Below are 22356 nucleotides of genomic sequence, written 5' to 3' on the forward strand. Positions count from 1 at the left end.
ATGGGAGCTAACCGATTGGCTAACATGTCATATCTGAAACACCAACTGACCGGAGAAGAAGGAACGGGCAATGAGATCTACGAAGTGGTCGATCGGGTGACGGGCGTGAAATACTTTTTGAAGGAATTCCGCCGCGGCGGCGGCGGAATTGAGATTCTGATGAAATTGGAACATCCGAACCTCTTGAAATGTGTCGAGGTTATCGAAATCAAGGGGAAGATCTATCTTCTGTTCGAGCTGTTGTATAGGTTTCTCTCTTCTTGTATGAAGACACACAAAGATGATGAATCAAAAAATAGATGGGCAGTCGAGAAACTTCTTTGCCATCCATTTTTCAATCAGCTTTCTGCCACCACTTCATTCAACCAAAAGGTCCCTACATAATTTTTTATTAATTTTTTTTTTTTTTTAAATCTGTTGTATATATGTATAGTTTTTGGTTAACCTTTGCAGATGAAGTTACCTGCTGCTATAAAACATGAAGCATCTCCCTCTGAAGAAACTACAGAACAAATTAATCTTAGAGCAAAACGACGAAAAGCTTATGAAGAACATGGCATAGAAGAAGAAGACATTGAAAATTCGCAAGTTCCCCTAATAGATTACTGGAACTGTATTCGGCATCTTGCCCTATTTCTTCCGGATTACGGATTTTCAAAAGATAAATTGGTACAAATGTGGATTGCCGAAGAATGCATCAAACTCGAAGTGACGAAACGAATGGAGGACGTGGGTAATTTGTGCTTCGACTTTTTGCTTAATCAAAATATCATCGTACCTGCAAAGCCAACTGCTGCTTATCTTTCCCATTACCAAGTCAACGGCAAATCCAAAATTGCTAGGTTCATTATCCAACGAGGCGATTACGTAAGAATCCGAGATGGTAATGAGTTGGATACGACCAACCAAGAAATCCTACACTTAACATGGGACTGTCGTAAACATGGCGACGCTTTAGTTGATGATGCTCTTACAAAATTCAAGAAACTTCGCACACTCTTAGTTGTCAATCTCTGTATTCCGAGGAATAAAATGTGCAATTTAAGGTTTCCCCACTTGAAGCTCTTAAAAACATTGGATCTGAGCTCGAGCAACATAACACACGTACCGTGTTCCATCAAGTATTTGGATTCTTTGAGATTCCTAGACATCTCCAACACTCCCATCGATCAATTGCCTCAGTCGATCGATCTTCTTCTTTCTCTTCAGACATTAAGATTGAGGGACTGCCCTGGAATCGACGAACTGCCACGGGGATTCGGGTCTTTGATTAATCTTCGCCACCTGGACCTCCAGATTTTTGGCCAGCTGAGGGTCATGCCTAGTGGGATGGGAAACTTAACCAAACTCCAAACATTAGATGCGTTCATCGTGGGGGAAACCGACGATGGGTGCGGAATAACGGAGCTGAAAAACATGAACGAGATCGCCGGGTCGTTCTCTATCCTAAATCTTCATAATGTATCTAACGCGGAAGAAGCAAAGGCAGCTGCATTGTGCGATAAGAAACGCATAGATAATCTGTACTTGTATTGGGGTAGTGTCGAAAACCCCGATGCAACCGACATCTTAGAATGTCTGCAGCCTCATTTTAACCTTAAAGTTTTAGACATTTCAGATTATTGTGGTTCGAAGCTTCCGAGCTGGATAACCAATCCATCTTTTGTCGATCTTTCCACAATATTCCTCATAAGATGCATAAATTGCGACACGTTGCCCTCGTTTGGCGAACTGCCGTCTCTTAAGAGCCTCGATCTTGTGGAGATGACAAGTGTGAGGGATATTAATTCCCTATTCTGCAGAAAGTCCGAAACTCGTGTTAAAGTTGCATTTCCGAAGCTAGAGAAATTGAGTATCGACGACATGCCGAACCTTGTGGAATGGTCTGGAATGGAGGATGGTGATTTCCCATGCCTCAAAGATGTTACGATTGGATCATGTCCGGAACTTACGGTTCTTCCGTCTCTGTTGCATCTCCGCTCACTCGAATCATTGGAAATAAACGACTGCGAAAAGATGATTTCTTTGCCTGAATTGCCGGCTTCGGTTCAAGATCTCAGGGTACGTTGCTGCCCTAAAATGAGTAAGCGGTTGTACTACAAGGATGGAAGACGAGAGATTGCACATGTAAACAACATTTGGATTGATCTTGAAAAATTATCTTTACATTAAAAAGTTTGTGTCTGAATTATATTTTTACATTGCTTTCTACTTCTCTGGTTCTGGTTAACTAGCAAGTTTCACGTGTCTTATTATTTTATTTATTTATTTATTTTTCCATGGATTACTTAGATTTTGCATTTGTTTAGTTATATTTTTTTTCAAATAATATATAATTTAAGGTAAATTTCAAACCCCCTGAATGTAGGCCAAATTACAATAAATACCCCCACCTATCCGTAATTACTAAAATACCCCCAATGTTTGTTTCCGTCTTGCACCAACCTCCTTACGGTGTCTGATTCCTCATAAAATATTTTTGAGTCTAGGCAATATTTTCCGAAAAATGTCAATTGTACTCCTGCAGACGTGGAATTTCTTTTTAAGGGTCAAAATTACTCTCTAGTAAAAAAGCTTTCGTGAAAAATCACATCATAAGGGGGTTGGTGTACTATATATTGGAACAAATGTCGAGGGAATTTTGGTAATTACGGATATTTGGGGTACTTTTTGTAATTTAGCCTAAGTCCAGGTGATTTTCATAATTTACCCTATAATTTATATGCCTGAGAGTCACGACTATATTTAGGGTAAATTACACCTACACCCTTAAGGTATACTAAAATAACTTTAAGGTCCCTCTAGTATTGATAATTACAGCCGCACCCCTAAATTAATTACCGGAGCCAAAATTTCATGTCCTGGGGACCGATATGCACTATATTTGTTTTCCGCGGGGGCATTAATGCTACCATGATGAAAAATTATAAATCTTTCTTATATAAAGTAATAAGGATTTAAGAAATGTTTGGGAAGTCATGTCACATCTTACCTTTCTATGTTGTCTCCACCACCGCCTGAAAATAATAGTCCGGTAGAACCTTAACGGAATAACTTATCCAATGTATTATTCCGTTAGTGTTTCGGACAATGTTTCAGGGGGGGTGATTGTAATTACCAATACCACAGAGACCTTAAAGTTATTTTAACATACTTCAAGGGTGTAGGTGTAATTTATCCTTATATTTATTTAATTTCTTTGGGTAAATTACACCAACAACCCCTGAGTTATGCTTAAATAACTTTAAGGTTCATGTGGTATCGATAATTACACTCACCCCCTGAAACATAGTTAGAAACTCTAATGGGATAATGCATTGGATACATTATTCCGATACAGTTCTAAGGGACTACGACTTTTAGCTAGTGGTGGAGACAACATAGAGTTAGGGGGTGACATGGCTCCCCAACATTTCTTCAATCACTTATAGCTCTTTGTTGTCTCCAAACTTCCTGAAACTAATATACCATTAGAATTCTATCGGAATAAAATATCAAATGCATTATCCAATTATTGCTTCTAACTATGTTTTAGGGGAGTGAGTGTAATTATCGTTACCACAAGGACCTTAAAGTTATTTAAGCATACCTCAGAGGTGTGGATGTAATTTACCCAATTTTTTTCTTAGCAACTTTTGTTTTCTTCTTAGCAACTGTTTCTTTTTGTTTCTTAATGCTGAGAACTGAGAACTTCTTTTGTGGTTACGGCAATATCTTAAGCAATTTATGTTACATGCTACTTGAAACTATGTTTATTTTATTGTACTGTCTCTTTGCATAAATTAATTGTATGATATTGTATATAATAGACCGTCAAAATATATAACAAATTTTGAAATTTCATATCTACGGGGCATTACGTATGCGCGGTGCGACTCCCCTAGTATATATATATATATATATATATATATATATATATATATATATATATATATATATATACACACTATTCTTACTACTTTAGTTGATAATTTACACTATTTAAGACTTAATTGCTTAAAATATCACATTATTAATTGTTTTATAAATAAATAAAATTATATATGATTAATTTAATATAAAATAAGTTTCTAGTTATTGTGTAATATGAATGATCAAATAAAATATTTCAATCATATTGAATATAAAAATGTAAATGTTTGCTCACTAATACAATATTTGTATGGGTTCTTCTACACGTTAATGGTTAAAATGACCTTGTTTCTCTTAAACGCTTATATATGTTGATAATAGAATATTCCAAGATATGAATAAATTATTAAGTTTAAATTAAATTATTCGTAGTTAACTCAAAAAATATATTATTTTATACATTATGTATAAAATTCTACCAAAATGTACATTAATATACAATGTTAATATATATATTTCAAATTTCAAATAATAAATAAGTTTTATTATAAAATAAAAGAATGGACAAATGGATAATATTAAGTTTAACGAATTAATTGCATGATCCATGTTAATTGTTTTAATATTTAATGCACTAAAGATTCATCAGTTGATTAACTTGATTCGATGATAAGCTAGTATGGGCATTTTTAATACATTTAAAATTAACATCATTATACATCATTTCAATAATATATTTTAATAATTTTAAAATCATGAGACATACCAAAAAAAACATCATCATACATATATTTCATAAAATAAAATAAAATAAAAAGAAAAAGAAAAAATGCAATGTAGTTAGGGGTGTCGGAATGCAACTTTGGAATTCCACAGATTCCGATTAAAAAATATCCGAATTTAGAACCGTGCATTTTTGGCACGGAATTGGAATTTTATATAAAACTACCAAAAATTTCGATTCCCGACGACTTTAGTTACAATTATTTTGATTATTTTTCGAAATATATAATATAATTTTCTGATTTATTTTTGTAATTCCATAATATAATGTATGTTATATTTTATATGAAAATTTTGACTAAGGGTCAAATAAACTAAAAACCTTGAAAAAAAATAATTAGTTTCAGAACTATCTGTTGCATTTTTTCTTATATAAAAAACCATGTGTTGTATATTGTTTTTTTTAGGGTAAATTACCCCCATATCCCTGAGGTATGCTTAAATAACTTTATGGTCCCTGTGGTATCGATAATTACACTCACCCCCTTGAAACATAGTTATAAACTCTAATGCATTGGATACGTTATTACGATATAGTTCTAACGGACTATTGGTTTCAGGAAGTGGTGGAGACAACAAATAGTTATGAGTGACTTAATAAATGTTGTGGGAGCTATGTCACCCCATAATTCTATTGTTATCTCCACCACTAGCTAAAAGTAATAGTCCGTTATAACCCTATCGGAATAATGTATCCAATGCCTTATCCCATTAGAGTTTCTAACTACGTTTCAGGGGGTGAATGTAATTATCGATACCATAAGGACCTTAAAATTATTTAAGCATACCTGAGGGGTGTGGTTGTAATTTACCCTTTTTTTAGTGTTTTTATGCATAGTCCCTGACCAACCATTTTTATTATTCTAGGTTCAAGGGTTATATCTCTTTCGCCAATTTTATCCCTTAAATATGTACTATAAATAAATGCGAAATAATGTATATGGCTGTAAAATTAACACAATAATATTACTCTCAACCACATAAATATAATCTTTTGGATTTTTTGTTTTGTTTGAGTTGTTGACCGATTAACTTAATAATATTATTGTCTACTATTGTATTATAACTAAAAACACAATAATATTACTATGGTTGACGGTAATATGGATGACAATAATATTACTCTCAACCACATCAATATTAATTATTTTGGCTTTTTATTATGTTTACTTATGTTGAACGAACAACATATTAATATTACTCTATTACACAATATTAGTGATTTTTGTTGTGTAAATATTACTGTGCAACAGAGTAACAGTAATATAGTTAATATGACTATAAACGACAACAATATTACTATTTATTTAAACAAGCAAAAATATATTGAAGAAAAAAAATCAAATAAAAAAAAAAAAAAAAAAAAAAAAAAAGTCAACACCGCCGGAGACCGGCGTTAACCGCAGGCAGAAAGAAGAAAAATAACAATAAAACGAAAAAGAAAAACAATCGAAAGAGTCAACGCCGAAAACCGGCAAAAAAAGGAGGAGAAAAAAAAAATAGTCAACGGCGGCGACGAACGAAATTGTACTCAAAATTGAATAATTTGAGAAATTTGGGGTCAAATTGAGGTTAAATTAAATAAAAATGATGAAATTAGAGCATATTAAAATGTGGGGGGGTATTTTAGTCTTTTACAGACCTCTTGACAATATCATGATTTTTTGGCAAAATTTTTTTTTGTGTGGACCCCTTAGTGAATAAGTATTCCTTGATGGACTTATTTGTAATGAACTTTTATTTTTTCTACATATGGTTCTATTTATTGCAATTTTGGTAAATTAGTTTTTGGATTTTCATGCATTTCGCTATAGAATTCCGAAAAAGAGTGAAGACATTGTGTAAATTCTCTTTATGTCCAAATTTGTTTCAAGAGATTATAAAGTAATACAATTTTTGAAATTTCCGAAATTCCGCCAATTTCGAGGCATTTAAAAATTATAATGGATTTTTTCGGAAAAAGCCATTTCCAATCTATTCCGCCCGATTTCCACCCCTAAATATGGTCAACACTTCACATTTCAAGAATTTGGATAACAATTTAATCACTATATTGATGTTCCATGTAATTTAACTATATTGCTTTCCATATACGTTAATTATTTTGATTTTTTTTTTAAAATTAGTTTAAAGTAATTTAGAAACAATGTAAAAAAATAACTTCAAATTATATATGGGACTTGTTTTTCTGGAAGGTCCGTGACCAAGATAACTTCAAATTAACTAAAATGGAATTTTTATTTTTAATGTTTTTGGTATATATTATATTATATATCAACTGTTAAAAGTTTTTGTTAATTTTATTTTATTCAAAAAAGAATTAAAAAAAGAAAAGAAAAAGAAAATTGATCCCTTGCATCGCACTAGTGAATGGGGATACAAATGCTTTTGTAAATAAGAAACTAAAAATACACTAAACCACACACACATATACATATGACATATATATAAGAGAAAAAGAATTACCGGATGAGAAAAAGAAATTCAATTTATGTAATCCGACAGAAAAACACGACTTTCAGTAATGTTCCACGAGGGTGCAAGAGAAGCGCACCTGGGTGGTTGAATGAAGCTTTCTCTGTAGACAGGCACCTCGGTGCCGGGATTAGCGCATCTGAGAAACCTGAATCTCTGTACTGTGGCACCATTGTGGTGTTTGCTTAAAAAAAAAAAAAAAAGTTTGTACAAAACAGAGACAGAGCCGTTTCCTTCTTGTTTTATGTTTTCTTGTCTTTGCTTTCTTTTCACTAAAAATAAAGCAAAGCTAGTGTTTGTTCATATTCGCAACCAGCAGAAAAATGAATCCTCTTCTACAAACTCCACTCCGAATACTAGGGCAGAAATTCGCAAGTCAAGCTGCGAAGCAGTTCTCTGCAGTTTGGAATATTGATAAATCGACAATGGAGCTGCAAAGAAAGATTGAGAAGATAAGAGCTATGTTGGATAGCATGGAAGAAATTAGATGGACTTCCTCTAACGAAAAGGCATGGAAGGTTTTACTGGAATTTGCGGTTTCAGTCGTGTACTCTACCGACGATTTGCTCGATGGAATTTATTTGGATGTTCTAAAATACAGAGCCAAGCTCTCTGAAAATTCCTCCAATGAAGGAGAAACGGAGGTAAGAAACATGCTTCTTTCGACTTTCGATTCAAAGTTGGCCACTAAAGTAGCAAATCGAGTGAAGAAGTTGGAAAAAATTGAAAGAAATATTGAGTCGCTTTACAATAATGAGAGGTCCAAGAAGGTTTTAGAATCTAGGCCTTACAGTTCTGTGGTGGACAAGATGCGTGTGGTTGGACGAGACATAGAAATTAAACATATTGTTGATACATTGTTGGCCGACGAGGGAGATGATGTTTCTGTCATACCTATTGTGGGTATGGCCGGAATTGGAAAGACAACTGTAGCACAAATTGCTTACGGTGATGATGTTAGACTTGGTGATAAATTTGATTTGAAGATGTGGACCTCTGTGGGTATAAATTTTGATATCATCAGCATCACAAGGTCTATAATAGAGTCTGCCTTAGGAGAAAGATGTGAGTTATCGAACATTGATTCCATTCAAATGAAACTTCAGAAATTGATTCATGGGAACAAGTTTTTATTGGTTTTGGATGATTATTGGAGTGAAAACTATGAGGACTGGGCCCAATTGTTTTCTCCGTTCATGTTCGGGTTAAAAGGAAGCAAGGTCTTGGTTACCACTCCTAGTACGGCCGTGTCCCAAATTGTCGGCACCGCCCCTTCAATCGTTTTGAAGGACTTAACCGATGAATATTGCTCACTAATTATCAAGAACCGAGTGCATATAGACGACTTACACTTGGAGCCTATTCGGATGGAAATAGCAAAAAAGTGCAAAGGGCTTCCTCTCATAGCGACGACTATTGGTACAATGCTCCGCTACAAGCGTGGTCGTACCGAGTGGGAGTACGTTTTGAGCTGCGATTTATGGCACTTGGCAGAGATTAAAAATCAAATCTTCCCGGTGTTAGCACTTGGCTATTTTCAACTTCCATTAGAGCTAAAAGCATGCTTGGTTTATAGTTCATTTTTTCCGAGTTCTCACGAATTCACAATGAATGAATTGGTTTTACTCTGGATGGCAGAAGGTTTAGTAATTCCCACGGGAAAGATGCGCCCGGAAGATGTTGCTTGCGGTTACTTCAAGAAGTTGCTATCGGCCGCTTTCTTCCGTCTCTCCATAAACCAAAATTCGAAGGGGCAAGAATCTTACAAAATCCATGATGTGATTCACAGCATGATCCGGTTTATATCCGGTGATATCTGCCTTTCCCGGGAAGTTGAACAAACAAGCAAAGAAGAATTCGTCTTCGAAGTTGAACAAACAAGCAAAGAAGAATTCGTCTTCCCAAAAGGAACCCGTCATATGTTTGTGGACCGCAAGATTGTGCATAATGTGGTGCCAAAAAACTCACACAAGAAGAACTTGCGGACTCTGATAGTGTCATCCAAAAGTAGTGACACAACCAAGGTCTCGTTTGATTTTCTTTTAGATATGAAGCACGCAAGAGTGATAGATTTGAGCAATATGGGTATTGATAATGTGCCCCATTCGATTTTTGAAATGAAGCGTCTTCGCCTTCTCAATCTTTCTGGGAATCCTTTCTATGCGTTGCCCGATTTGTTTGGGCAGCTCACCGCTTTAGAGACACTAAAGCTTGAGAAATGTGATGGACTTAAGCAGTGGCCAAAGAACATGAAGAACGTCGTTACTCTACGGCATCTTATTTTTAGTGCACGTATGCTACAAAACATGCCATTGGAGTTTCGTAAATTGGTGAATCTTGAAACGTTGTCTGCGTTTATAGTGGGAAAGAGTAAAATTCATCATGGTATTCAACATCTTAAAGACATGGATATGCTAAGAGGATCCATTTGCATTGTAAATCTTGAGTATGTACTTAGTCATGATGATGCAAAGGAAGCTAGCCTACACACGAAGCCATTCCTTGACAAGATCGAATTTGTATGGAAGGCCGCAGTAAAAAATGGTGAAGAAGTTCTTGACGGTCTTTGTCCCCATAAAAATGTGAAGGAGTTGGTGATCGCAAATTATAATGGTGAAAAGTTTCCTAATTGGTTGAGCACTCTGCCCCAGCTTTCAGTTATTCACTTGATGCGTTGTACGAAGAACTCCGTCCTGAACGAATTGAGGATACTGGAAAATCTTAAATCGCTTGTCATTGAAGAGATGCCTATGTTGGACACTGTTAGTAGTCGGTTTTCCGGATTACTATGTCTGGAGTCTCTCAAGATAGTAAAGATGAAGAAAATGACTGCTTGGGGAATGTCTGTAGTTTCCGGTGAAAGTCGTTTCCCTAATCTTCGTATTCTTGAAATCAATGAGTGCCAAATGCTAAAGGAGTTGCCGGTGCTTACCGATACAAAACTTGAATGTCTAACAATCGTTAATTGTCCCAAACTTCTTTCATTGCCAATTGATGGTTTGCCCAAATCTCTTAAAGAATTGGTGATCTCAGGATGTGATAAGCTCAAACATACGTGCAGCGTAGGCGAAAGGGATTATAAAAAGATTGAATGGGTTGAGAAGATAACTATTGACGGTCAGACTCTGCATATTATCAAGTCTCCTAGCATGAAAAGCATTGTTAATCCAGATTCAGAGGACCGTACTAGAGGTATTTGTACGCGAAAGACATTTGTGCTCCATTTGAATTTTTATTTGCTTTGCAATTTATGATTAGTCCAACTGGATTTGTTTATTTGTGTTTCAGATAGCCGAGAATAGCGTGTACGTGAAGGGGGCATCAGTCTTAGGCTGTCATCTTTGGGACAGGTAGTTCCTAACTTAACTCATGCTATTTACATTGTTGTCCAGTAATGTGATTCGACGAATGAATATTTGAGAATCATAACCCCTAAGCTTTAGATTCAAATGTGTAAAGACCAAATTTGGAATGTAGGTAAGAGGTATATTCAGTAATAGACTTGCAATTTAAGTTCTATGATCGACCACTAGTTTTGGTTCCGAATTTGGTGTCGGCAATTAATGATATGATTTTGTTGCTGACAAAAAGCAAGGAGGTAATTATCATATCTTTCTATTGATTTATTTTTTAGTTTAAAATGTGAATATAGCTCATTTACCAGCATTCTTAGTTCAACCATATATGAAAAATGACACCTTTTGCTGATTAGTTTTCTTTGATAACTTGGACACAGGTTTTGAAAGCTCATTATCAGATGTTGTGGAAGTTGAGGATTTCTCTCCTACTGAACCCGGATTTTGATTTTTATGTTGTGGAAACATGAGATTTTTCATTTTTATTCACTCATATTCGGAATCTTAGCAGCTCTAGCTAGGCTCTCATATTTTTGTTGTTCTCCCGTGTTTATCGATGTGCTCGTGTGACTGTGTCAGATGTAGTTGTTAAATTACACACCCAGTTTTCAGGTGAGAAGAAAAAAAAAAAAGATGATCTACACCTCACTTTCTGTAATTTTCCACCGCGGTGCCAGATAAGAAAGATAACGAGCCCTTGAAAGCCCTCTCTCTCTCTGTAGACAGGCACCTCGGTGCCGTTTAAGCGCACCCGGATGCTTAGGTTGCAACCTAATTCTCTGTAGTGTGGCACCGCAGTGCCGTGTTATTGCACCTAGGTGCCTTAATAAATATCTTAAATTCTTTGGTTAATTATTTCTCATACTCTTATTTTGTGTAATGCGTTCCGAATAGTCTAAAAAAGCAAATAATGTTAGTTTGAAACATCATTTCAGATATTCATTTCCCGTAACTTGATTATTACATAGGGGTGGAGATCAGACGAATACGGTCGTAATTAGTACTTTTGGAAAAAAATCAATCCTTAACATTTGAACTGGAAAACCAAACCAATTCAAATTTCATCCTTGAAAAAAAAAAACAAAGAACACCGAAAATCAAAATTTTGCAAGAAGATTAACCACACAAGCATAATGCTCGATCTCTGGCCGATTTTTGTGGACCCCACTCAATTCATGCTTTCGAACAATGAAAGTCCATTCTGTTAAACAACTCGAGCGATTTCATCGCATTGCAAGCCCGGATATAATAGCGTTCCTAACTCTACTATCAAAAAACAACTCCCCGAGTACATTAGTCAAAACGCAAGCTCGATCGTTCTCTAAAACTTTGATCACCCAATGAATGGAGTAGATTTTTTCTTCAATCCTATGTTGTAATAAAAGCATAAACGAAGTACTTGTCCGGTGAGGGTCCATTTTTGAGAGTCAAATCCCGAGGACTTGTTCGAGTGGTACATGTGCCGACCTCAGGCATGTATGCTTCCCTCTGTATGTGATATCAACTGCATTCGGCTCATATGCTGACATACGCACTTCTTTCATAGCCATACAACCTTCCCTCACATGATCTATACATCTGTAATAGGTTCTGCACATTCAGAAAAAAATATTTAACGATCATTTCTTAACATGTGTGTGTAAAAACCTTAAAAGACACGTGTATTATTTTGAAAGGGAGAGACCGTAGTATATTGAGCACAAAGAAGTAGATTAGATCAAGTAGCATGCATACATATTCGTCACCTTGTGAGAAGGGGAGCAAATATATATTCTCGGCCGTACTTCCTCCAACTGTATCCATCGTCGAATTCTTCGGATGGTACCTTAGGTCTCACTGTCACCCGTGCGCTGCAAAGAGACCCGAACAAAATATATGCTAATCGATGAAAATTTCGAAGAGTGAAGAACAACCACCTTGGATTTTATACATTTATGATAAATTTTTTTTAGTAAAAATATTAATCACCTTTCGTCTGATGAGGATGACACAACGTTGTACTGACATTGTCCTTGTGGAGCAAATAGTTTAAGAAGGGATAGAGCCTCCTCGTACGAGACCAACTTACTCTCTAAAACACTATCTCCGATTTTGGAAGAAGATTCTTTTAGATGTTTCACTTTTTCTTTCCCTTTGGTAATCTCGTTTACGAGTTTCTTGTATTCCTCTGAAGAAGAAGAAGATACGCTCGCCATTCTTATACCTGTCACGACATTGAAAGATTCAAACATATTTTTATATGTTCAAAGAAATAGAGAAGACCACAAGTTTGTAACTGAATTAGCTATTTTTGACAATTTAGAAAGAGTTTTGTAGATCTGACACCACATATGTAAACTTTAAACCAATTCTTTATAAAAAATAGATTATTATTATTAGACTAAATTAGGGCCACCTCTTAAGTAAGGTCAAATTACGACACTCTCTTCTCATATTTGGATAATTACAACCAACCCCCTCGACTATAAATCTTCGTACACGTTCATCTTTTATGGTGTCAAATTAAGCAAAATCTTCTTGATTCCGAGAAATGTTCTCTAGTTTGTACCCATTTTGTGCAAAAATGTACTATTGAAACAAATGTCGACGAAATTTTGGTAATTACGGATATTTGGGGTATTTTTCGTAATTTAGCCCAAATCCAGGGGATTTTCGTAATTTACCCTATAATTTATATGCGTGATTATATTTAGGGTAAATTACACCTACACCCCTAAGGTATGTTAAAATAACTCTAAGGTCCCTCTAGTATTGATAATTACATCCACACCCCTCAAACAATTACTGGAGTCAAGATTTCATGTCCTGGGGACCGATGTGCACTATATTTTTTTTCCGCGGGGCGTTAATGCTACCATGATAAAAATTTATAAATCTTATATAAAGTAATAAGCATTTAAAAAATGTTCGGGGAGTCATATCACCTCTTACCTCTATATATATACTAGTGATGAAGCACCGCGCAAGGCTTGGTGCCCGGTTGATTCGTACGAACAAAACATAAAATAGAAAATAATGGCAGCAGGCAACAGTGGAGGAGAAAGAGATTTCTTTGATTTCACTTCTACCTGTGTGGCGGTTAGGGGTGGTAAACGAGCCGAGCCGACTCGACAAAGGCTCGAACTCGAGCTTGGGTTTTTTGACCTCGAGCTCGAGCTCATGAGTTCGAGCTTCGGACAAGCACAAGCTCGAGCCCAATTTTAGTTGTTCAACAACTCGCGAGCTGGGTTTTTTTTTTTTTTTTTTTTTAATTTACATATATATATATTAATTATTAGTTAAATAGTAAATAGTTTTTAATAATAAGTATTTATAGTATTCAAACATAAACAAATCTATATTACTTAGATAATTCATAATAAGATAAAATATTATAATATATAAAAATTAAAAACAATATAACTACAGTTTATTATTTTTTTATAATTTTTTTCATTTTACTATAAATATTTTTTTTAATAAAAAAATAAATAATTAAAAAAAACCTAAATGAGCTCGAGCTCGAGCTTGAGCCAAAAAAAAAATAACTCGATGAGCTCGAGCTCGAGCTTGATCTGGCCAAAACAGGAAGATGGACTCGAGCTCGGCAAAATGGACTCGAGCTTGAGCCAAAAAAATAATAACTCGATGAGCTCGAGGTTTAGGGCTATATCTTTTTCGCCAATAAGCCCATCCCTTTAATATTTTTTATAAATAAATGAAAAATTAATGTATATAACAAAATTACCCCCAAGCCTTTACACCCAATTTTTAATTGTAACTCCAATTTAATCAATTTGGACCACAAAAATCCAATTTTGACCTTTTTTTTTTTAAAAAAAATTCAGAAATTATTTTTTGCCGCTGGTTTCCGGCGTTGACTTTACGATTTTCTTTTCTTTTTATGGTCTGTTTTTCTGCTGCCGGTTTCCGGCATTGACTTTTTCGATATTTTTTTTCTCTGGTCTATTTTTTTCGCCGCTGGTTTCTGGCATTGACTTTTTTTAGTGGTTTTTTTTTTCCGCCGGCCGCTAAACGTTGACGGTAATTGTGCAGTCATTAACAGACTGTAATTATACTGTCACTGGCTGTAAATTAACGTAATTATATTGTCACTGACAGTACATTAACGTAATTGTACTGACGTTGACAATACATATATGTAATTGTACTGCCGTTGACAGTACAATTAGAGTCAAACACAATATTATTATTATTATTATTTTTTTAATTTTTTTTGATTTGTTGACAAGTCGACGTAATTATATTACTGTCGGACAGTAAAATAACTGTAAACACAATAATATTATTGTCAACCACATCAATATTATTATTTTTTTGGGTTTTTTATTTTGTTTGAGTTATTGATGGAGTAACATAATAATATTAATGTCTGTTATTGAAATATTACTGTAAGCACAATAATATTACTGTGATTTATGGCAATATTACTATTGTTACAGTAATATTACTGTCAACCCAGAAATCTAGATCTGACTCACCAGCCTAAAACTTAAAAAAATTCTCTCAGACACACTCAAAACTCTCCGTTTTACCCATCACTAAGACTGTATCGCTCACTCATAGAAGAGTGAAGACAAAAAATGAAGGAAAAACATGAACCATCTCTCTCCATCTCTACAACAAACATTTATACTCTGAGATACAACGGTCATCGGCGAATGAGCCGTCTTACTGTCAAAGTATGCCATTTGGTGGCGTTTGACTCTCAAATCGTCTGAAGAAGCCAAGAACAGAGAAAGTAGAACGACATATGGTACATGGAGAGGAAATAATATATGTTGATAATAGAATATTTCAAGATATGAATAAATTATTAAGTTTAAATTAAATTATCCGTAGTTAACTCAAAAAATATATTATTTTATACATTATGTATAAAATTCTACCAAAATGTACATTAATATACAATGTTAATATATATATTTCAAATTTCAAATAATAAATAAGTTTTATTATAAAATAAAAGAATGGACAAATGGATAATATTAAATTTAGCGAATTAATTGCATGATCCATATTAATTGTTTTAATATTTAATGCACTAAAGATTCAGCAGTTGATTAACTTGATTCGATGATAAGCTAGTATGGGGATTTTTAATACATTTAAAATTAACATCATTATACATCATTTCAATAATATATTTTAATAATTTTAAAATCACGAGACATACCAAAAAAAACATCATCATACATATATCTCATAAAATAAAATAAAAGAAAAAGAAAAAGAAAAAATGCAATGTAGTTAGGGGTGTCGGAATGCAATTTTGGAATTCCACAGATTCCGATTAAAAAATATCCAAATTTAAAACCGTACATTTTTGGCACGGATTCGGAATTTTATATAAAACTACCAAAAATTTCGATTCCCGACGACTTTAGTTACAATTATTTTTATTGTTTTTCGAAATATATAATATAATTTTCTGATTTATTTTTGTAATTCCATAATATAATGTATGTTATATTTTATATGAAAATTTTGAATAAGGGTCAAATAAACTAAAAACCTTGAAAAAAAAAAAAATTAGCTTCAGAACTATCTGTTGCATTTTTTCTTATATCAAAAACCATGTGTTGTATATTGTTTTTTTTAGGGTAAATTACCCCCATATCCCTGAGGTATGTTTAAATAACTTTATGGTCCTTGTGGTATCGATAATTACACTCCCCCCCTTGAAACATAGTTATAAACTCTAATGGGATAATGCATTGGATACGTTATTACGATATAGTTCTAACGGACTATTTGGTTTTAGGAAGTGGTGGAGACAACAAATAGTTATGAGTGACTTAATAAATGTTGGGGGAGCTATGTCACCCCATAACTCTATTGTTATCTCCACCACTAGCTAAAAGTAATAGTCCGTTATAACCCTATCGGAATAATGTATCCAATGCCTTATCCTATTAGAGTTTCTAACTACGTTTCAGGGGTGAATGTAATTATCGATACCATAAGGACCTTAAAATTATTTAAGCATACCTGAGGGGTGTGGTTGTAATTTACCCTTTTTTTTTAGTGTTTTTATGCAAAGTCCCTGACCAACCATTTTTATTATTCTAGGTTCAAGGGTTATATCTCTTTCGCCAATTTTATCCCTTAAATATGTATTATAAATAAATGCGAAATAATGTATTAAAACCAATTACTAATTGTAACCCCAAATTAACTTCAACTTAATCAATTTTGACCACAAAAATCCAATTTCGACCTTTTCTTTTTTTGAACTTATTTTTTCTCAATTTTTTATTCTGGTGCCGGTTTCCGGCGTTAACTTTTTTAATATTTTTTTCCCTAAATTGTTTCCCTTTTTTTTACGCTTGCCGCTGAACATGGACCGTAGTTGTACTATCAATAACAGTAATTATACTGTCGGTGACAGTAGTTGTTCTGTCGTTGATAGTACAATTACTGTCAACCACAACAATATTATTATTTTATCGGGTTTTTTTGTTTGATTTTTCGACAAGTCAACGTAATTATATTACTGTCGTTGGCTGTAAAATTAACACAATAATATTACTGACAACCACATAAATATAATTTTTTTGGTTTTTTGTTTTGTTTGAGTTGTAGACAGATTAACTTAATAATATTATTGTCTACTATTGTAATATAACTGTAAACACAATAATATTACTATGGTTGACGGTAATATTACTGTTGTTACAGTAATATTACTGTGGATGACAATAATATTACTCTCAACCACATCAATATTAATTATTTTGGCTTTTTATTATGTTTACTTATGTTGAACGAACAACATATTAATATTACTCTATTACACAATATTAGTGATTTTTGTTGTGTAAATATTACTGTGCAACAGAGTAACAGTAATATAGTTAATATGACTATCAACGACAACAATATTACTATTTAAACAAGCAAAAATATATTGAAGAACTTACTCTCTAAAACACTATCTCCGATTTTGGAAGAAGATTCTTTTAGATGTTTCACTTTTTCTTTCCCTTTGGTAATCTCGTTTACGAGTTTCTTGTATTCCTCTGAAGAAGAAGAAGATACGCTCGCCATTCTTATACCTGTCACGACATTGAAAGATTCAAACATATTTTTATATGTTCAAAGAAATAGAGAAGATCACAATGTTTGTAACTGAATTAGCTATTTTCGACAATTTAGAAAGAGTCATGTAGATCCGACACCACATATGTAAACTTTAGACCAATTCTTCATTAAAAATAGATTATTACTATTAGGGTCAAATTACGAAACCCCCTCCTCATGTTTGGATAATTACAACCAACTCCCAACTATGAATCTTCTTACACGTTTATCATTTATGGTGTCATATTCAAATTCAACAGAATCTTTTAGATTCCGAGAAATGTTCTCTAGTTTGTACTCGTTTTGTGCAAAAATATAGTTTCTAATAATGCACCACAATCTGATATTTATAAGCCAAGAGACACATCTTATGATCATCTTGTTTCAAAATGTGGAGCTTGAATGGGGTAAAACAGGGTGGGTTTTTCGCACTTTGCACGCTTGAATTACACCCTTTTGGCACTTTGCACCCTTAAATTGCAAAATTGGCAGATTGCACCCTTTAAACATAAATTGTTTGGCACTTTGCACCCCAAATCACTTTTGGCTTAGAAAAATTACTTGCAACTTGCTGAAAATCTGGAAAATGGACAAATTTGTAATTCTCTAATTATCTATCTTCTTCCACCAATTCTTAATCATCGTTCTACCATTTTTATCTTTCGTCATTTTAATAAGAGAAAAAAAAAAAGCTAAATTCTTCTTAGCCATTTCTAATTGCCATAATATGTAAATTTTGAACTAAAACTCAAGAATGGTCGTAATACATAGACAAGAGTTCGATACCACACCTTCAGAAGATCAAGTTTTATTCCATGGTAACGCTATTTTCTAATCATTTTTCAGATCCAAACTATTCAATGGGAGCACAAAATTCCTCCCATCATGAAACTAATAGGCACCAGCTCCTTGCCAACAAATAAACCTCCCAATAGCCTTATTGTGTCATTTGACTGATTTATCACTGAAAGAAATGTCTAAAAAGATATTAGGAGTTTTTGATTAAAGGGATCATGAAAGATAAAAATGGTGGAAGGGTGATTAACAAGGGGGCAACTATTTTGAATACTAATTTTTGCTTAGTTGAATACTACCAAATTGAAAACCACAATTGAGTACATATTTATAAGTTTTTTCTTACTTTAATACCAAAATAAAAATAAAAGTACAAAAATACCCTTTCATACAAAATACTAATTACATCATTTTTTCTTTGAAATTACCTATTTGAAAACAAAATAAAAAAAAAAGAAAAAAAAATTCAAACACAAAAAAACCTCCCTCCGTCCACCCCTCCCTCCGTCCACCCCTCCCACGCCGCCCGACGCCGCCGCCGCCGCTCCAACCATCGCCGCCGCCGGACGCCGACGCCAAACACCGCCGAACGCCGCCCAACGTCGCCCAAAGCCGCCGCCGTCGTCGTCTTCGAATAGTAAGTTATAGTTGTTTCGATTTTTTTTCTTTAATATTTATTTAAGATTTGATTGTTTGATATGGGTAATTAGGATTTGGTTGTTTTAGGTTAGAATGATCGTTAATTAGTAATGGGTGCATCTGATTTCAGTCGATTTGAGCATTGATTTGAGATTCGTGGGTCGGTTCTTCGTTCACCATTTTCGACCTGTATATGTCGATTTTCGATGAATTTTCGACAGGTTGATGTCGAAAATTCATCCAAAATCGACATGTAGATGTCGAAAATGGTGAAATTGTTGAATTTGGAATTTTGGTAATTCGACAGCTACCTGTCGAAAATTGGTTGAATTTTCGACAGCGACTTGTCGAAAATTCAACCAATTTTCGACAGGTAGCTGTCGAATTTGAACTGTGAATTTTTTTTTTTTTTTCCTATTTTTATTTGCTTGTGTTTATATTATGTATATTAATTTTTATTTGTGTGTTATTTTGCAGTGGAAGAACCACGTGAACCTCGTATACCTCCGACTGTCTCGAACCGTAAGAAGAGGAAGGAATTATCCGATAGAGGCAAGGGCATACCAGTCACGACCAAGAAAAAGACCACGACCAAGAAGAAGTCTGGAGAGGGTTCTTCGTCAACGAATCCGGTGCCGGCTCTACCTTCGACTGTAGAAGTTGGTGATTCGAGCAACGAACCGGTCCGAGGTCCCGAGATACCGGAATTGTACACAAAATTTGATAAGCACATTGCTTATCATATTGTGAACGGAGGGCCAGATCGTTCGGAGCGCGGCTCAGAATTTCGAATACGAAATCACACAGGAACTTTGAAAGGTTGGGAGCCGGCGCCGTTTATTACAGAGGTAGTACAAAGATGTGGTTTAATGTCAGTTGTACAGGCATCGTACAATACTGTGGACGGCCATCTACTTAGAGCCTTCATAGAGAGATGGCAGCCAGCTACCAACACATTTCACTTACCTGTTGGAGAGATGACCATCACACTTGACGATGTGAGTACGTTGGTCGGTTTGCCAGTTGTTGGGCGTACCGTAGCTTGCGAGCGTTTGGTCCGTGATTCCAAAACGATCCCCAGTACTTTGATGTTCGAGTTGCTAGGTGAGTACCCGGACGATGTAAACAAGAAGAAAGCGGTCAAGTTGGAATGGTTGAAGGCTAAATTTAGCAAAGTGACCATGAGAGATAGTGCGGAGAAGAGGACATACGCCATTCGGGCGTATTTGTTATTTTTGCTCGGGTGTACTATACTGTGCGACAAGACAGGCAACATGGTAAGCGTTGAGTACCTAAATCTTGTATCTGATTTGGATCGGATCGGCGAGTATGCTTGGGGCACTGCATGTCTTTGCCGGTTGTACGATGAGCTTTCCTCAGCCTCACAAAAATCAACGAACTCGATGGCTGGCTGGCTGACGCTCTTTCAGTCATGGATTTACGAGCACTTTCCTTATTTGGCGGGTGGCACATTGAAGACGGAATTTGAGGGGCCATTAGCGAGCCGATGGGAGCCTCAGTCAAAGACTACTTCAACGCCTGAACGAGCGTCGTACCTGCGATCTCGATTAGATGATTTGATCCCCGATCAGGTAACATACCAGTTTAATAATTTGTTATTACTACTTAAGTAGGTTTTTAAATCTAATTTTTTATTTATTTTACTAGGTTTTATGGTCACCGTATACGGCTATTCGTGATCGTTTCCCGATGCCAGATTCTGCTTGGTTTAGTGGGATGATATGTTGCATGGACCACTTCGAGGCATATCATCCGGACAGAGTGTTGAGGCAGTTCAACCGGGTGCAAATCATTCCAGGTCGTGCATACATGTCAAAAGATATGTACAAAGCTCTAGTTAGCAAAGGTCGACCGGTCCAGAACTCAATTTTCGTTGCGTACGGCGAACGATTCTCTGATCGGTGGGAGGAGTATTGTCTGGACGAGGAGTCGGGGTCCGTTGAAATTGAACTCGGGGAGGCGGACACTTCGCCGGACTACATGAATTGGTTCCGACCCAGATGCATGTTACAACTGAGTAGGCATGGAGCCCATCCACCTCGACCCCAGGCGGATCGACCTCGACCCCATGAAGCTCGTCCAGAGGGTGGTACCGATAAGGAGGTCCAACTTTCACAAATTTTGGAGTTGGTGAAGGGTACACTTAGCGAGGTGCGGGGACTTGCGCCATCCGACGCTCATACGGTCATGTGGGGGACCCTAAATGATATTGTCAGATTGATCGAGCCGGATGCCCCACTTCCACCTCCTTCGAGCTCGTCGGATGCCCCACCACCACCTCCAGGTAGCTCGATAGGGCCAATTCCACCGCCATCGAGCTCGTCCGATGCCCCACAGGCGGGTGTGAAACGCGTGTTTAGTAGGAAGAAAAAAACACAGGATTAGTCTTGTATTTTTTTAGATGGATGTTGTTTGATGGATTTTATTTGATTTACTTGTTTTTTAATTTAGTTTTATATGGATTTTGGTTGTTTTAAATGAAAATATTTTTGATAATTTGAAATTTTTTTTTTGTCCAAAAACACTTAGAATATGTTTTTTATCTTTCATTGCAATATATTTGGGGTTAATTTCACAAAAAAAAAAAAATTGCAATTTTTTCAAAAAAAAAAAAAATTTGATACAGATCAAATTCGACAGCTAGCTGTCGAATTTCTAATTGCCATAATATGTAAATTTTGAACTAAAACTCAAGAATGGTCGTAATACATAGACAAGAGTTCGATACCACACCTTCAGAAGATCAAGTTTTATTCCATTGTAACGCTATTTTCTAATCATTTTTCAGATCCATACTATTCAATGGGAGCACAAAATTCCTCCCATCATGAAACTAATAAGCACCACCTCCTTGCCAACAAATAAACCTCCCAATAGCCTTATTGTGTCATTTGACTGATTTATCACTGAAAGAAATGTCTAAAAAGATATTAGGAGTTTTTGATTAAAGGGATCATGAAAGATAAAAATGGTGGAAGGGTGATTAACAATTGGGAGAAGAGGATAGATAACAAGAAAATTATGAATTTGCCAATTTTCCATGTTTTCGAGCAAGTTGCAGGTAAGTTTTCTAAGCCAAAAGTGATTTGGGGTGCAAAGTGGCAAACAAGCTATGTTTAAATGGTGCATTATGCTAATTTTGTAATTTAAGGGTGCAAAGTGCTAAAATGGTGTAATCCAAGGGTGCAAAGTGCAAAAAACCCGGTAAAACAGGTACAAATTGGAGAATAATGTAGAATTATTGTTGTGATTACCTAAATATGACCCATTATTATAATGATTGTTGTTAAAAACAGAGTATTTTGTTTGTTGAAAAAAAGAGATGGGTAGAGTATAATATTGTCCAAGAATG

At 35.2% G+C, this 22356-nt stretch overlaps 2 protein-coding genes across 2 annotated transcripts; both read left to right on the plus strand.

Annotated features, from left to right (window-relative positions):
* Positions 1-2257, plus strand: LOC148767644 (putative disease resistance protein At3g14460). Its single transcript, XM_088824725.1, has 2 exons — positions 1-372; positions 454-2257. The coding sequence occupies exons 1-2, from the start codon at positions 1-3 to the stop codon at positions 2170-2172; spliced, it is 2091 nt and encodes a 696-aa protein (XP_088680851.1). The 3' UTR covers positions 2173-2257.
* A 5176-nt stretch (positions 2258-7433) lies between these two features.
* On the plus strand, positions 7434-10914 carry LOC148767645 (putative disease resistance RPP13-like protein 1). Its single transcript, XM_088824726.1, has 2 exons — positions 7434-10302; positions 10847-10914. The coding sequence occupies exons 1-2, from the start codon at positions 7434-7436 to the stop codon at positions 10912-10914; spliced, it is 2937 nt and encodes a 978-aa protein (XP_088680852.1).
* Positions 10915-22356: the final 11442 nt, after the last annotated feature.

Source organism: Erythranthe guttata, chromosome 10 (assembly GCF_056151865.1).
Source record: "Erythranthe guttata isolate IM_541 chromosome 10, IM_541, whole genome shotgun sequence".
Lineage (NCBI taxonomy): Eukaryota > Viridiplantae > Streptophyta > Magnoliopsida > Lamiales > Phrymaceae > Erythranthe > Erythranthe guttata.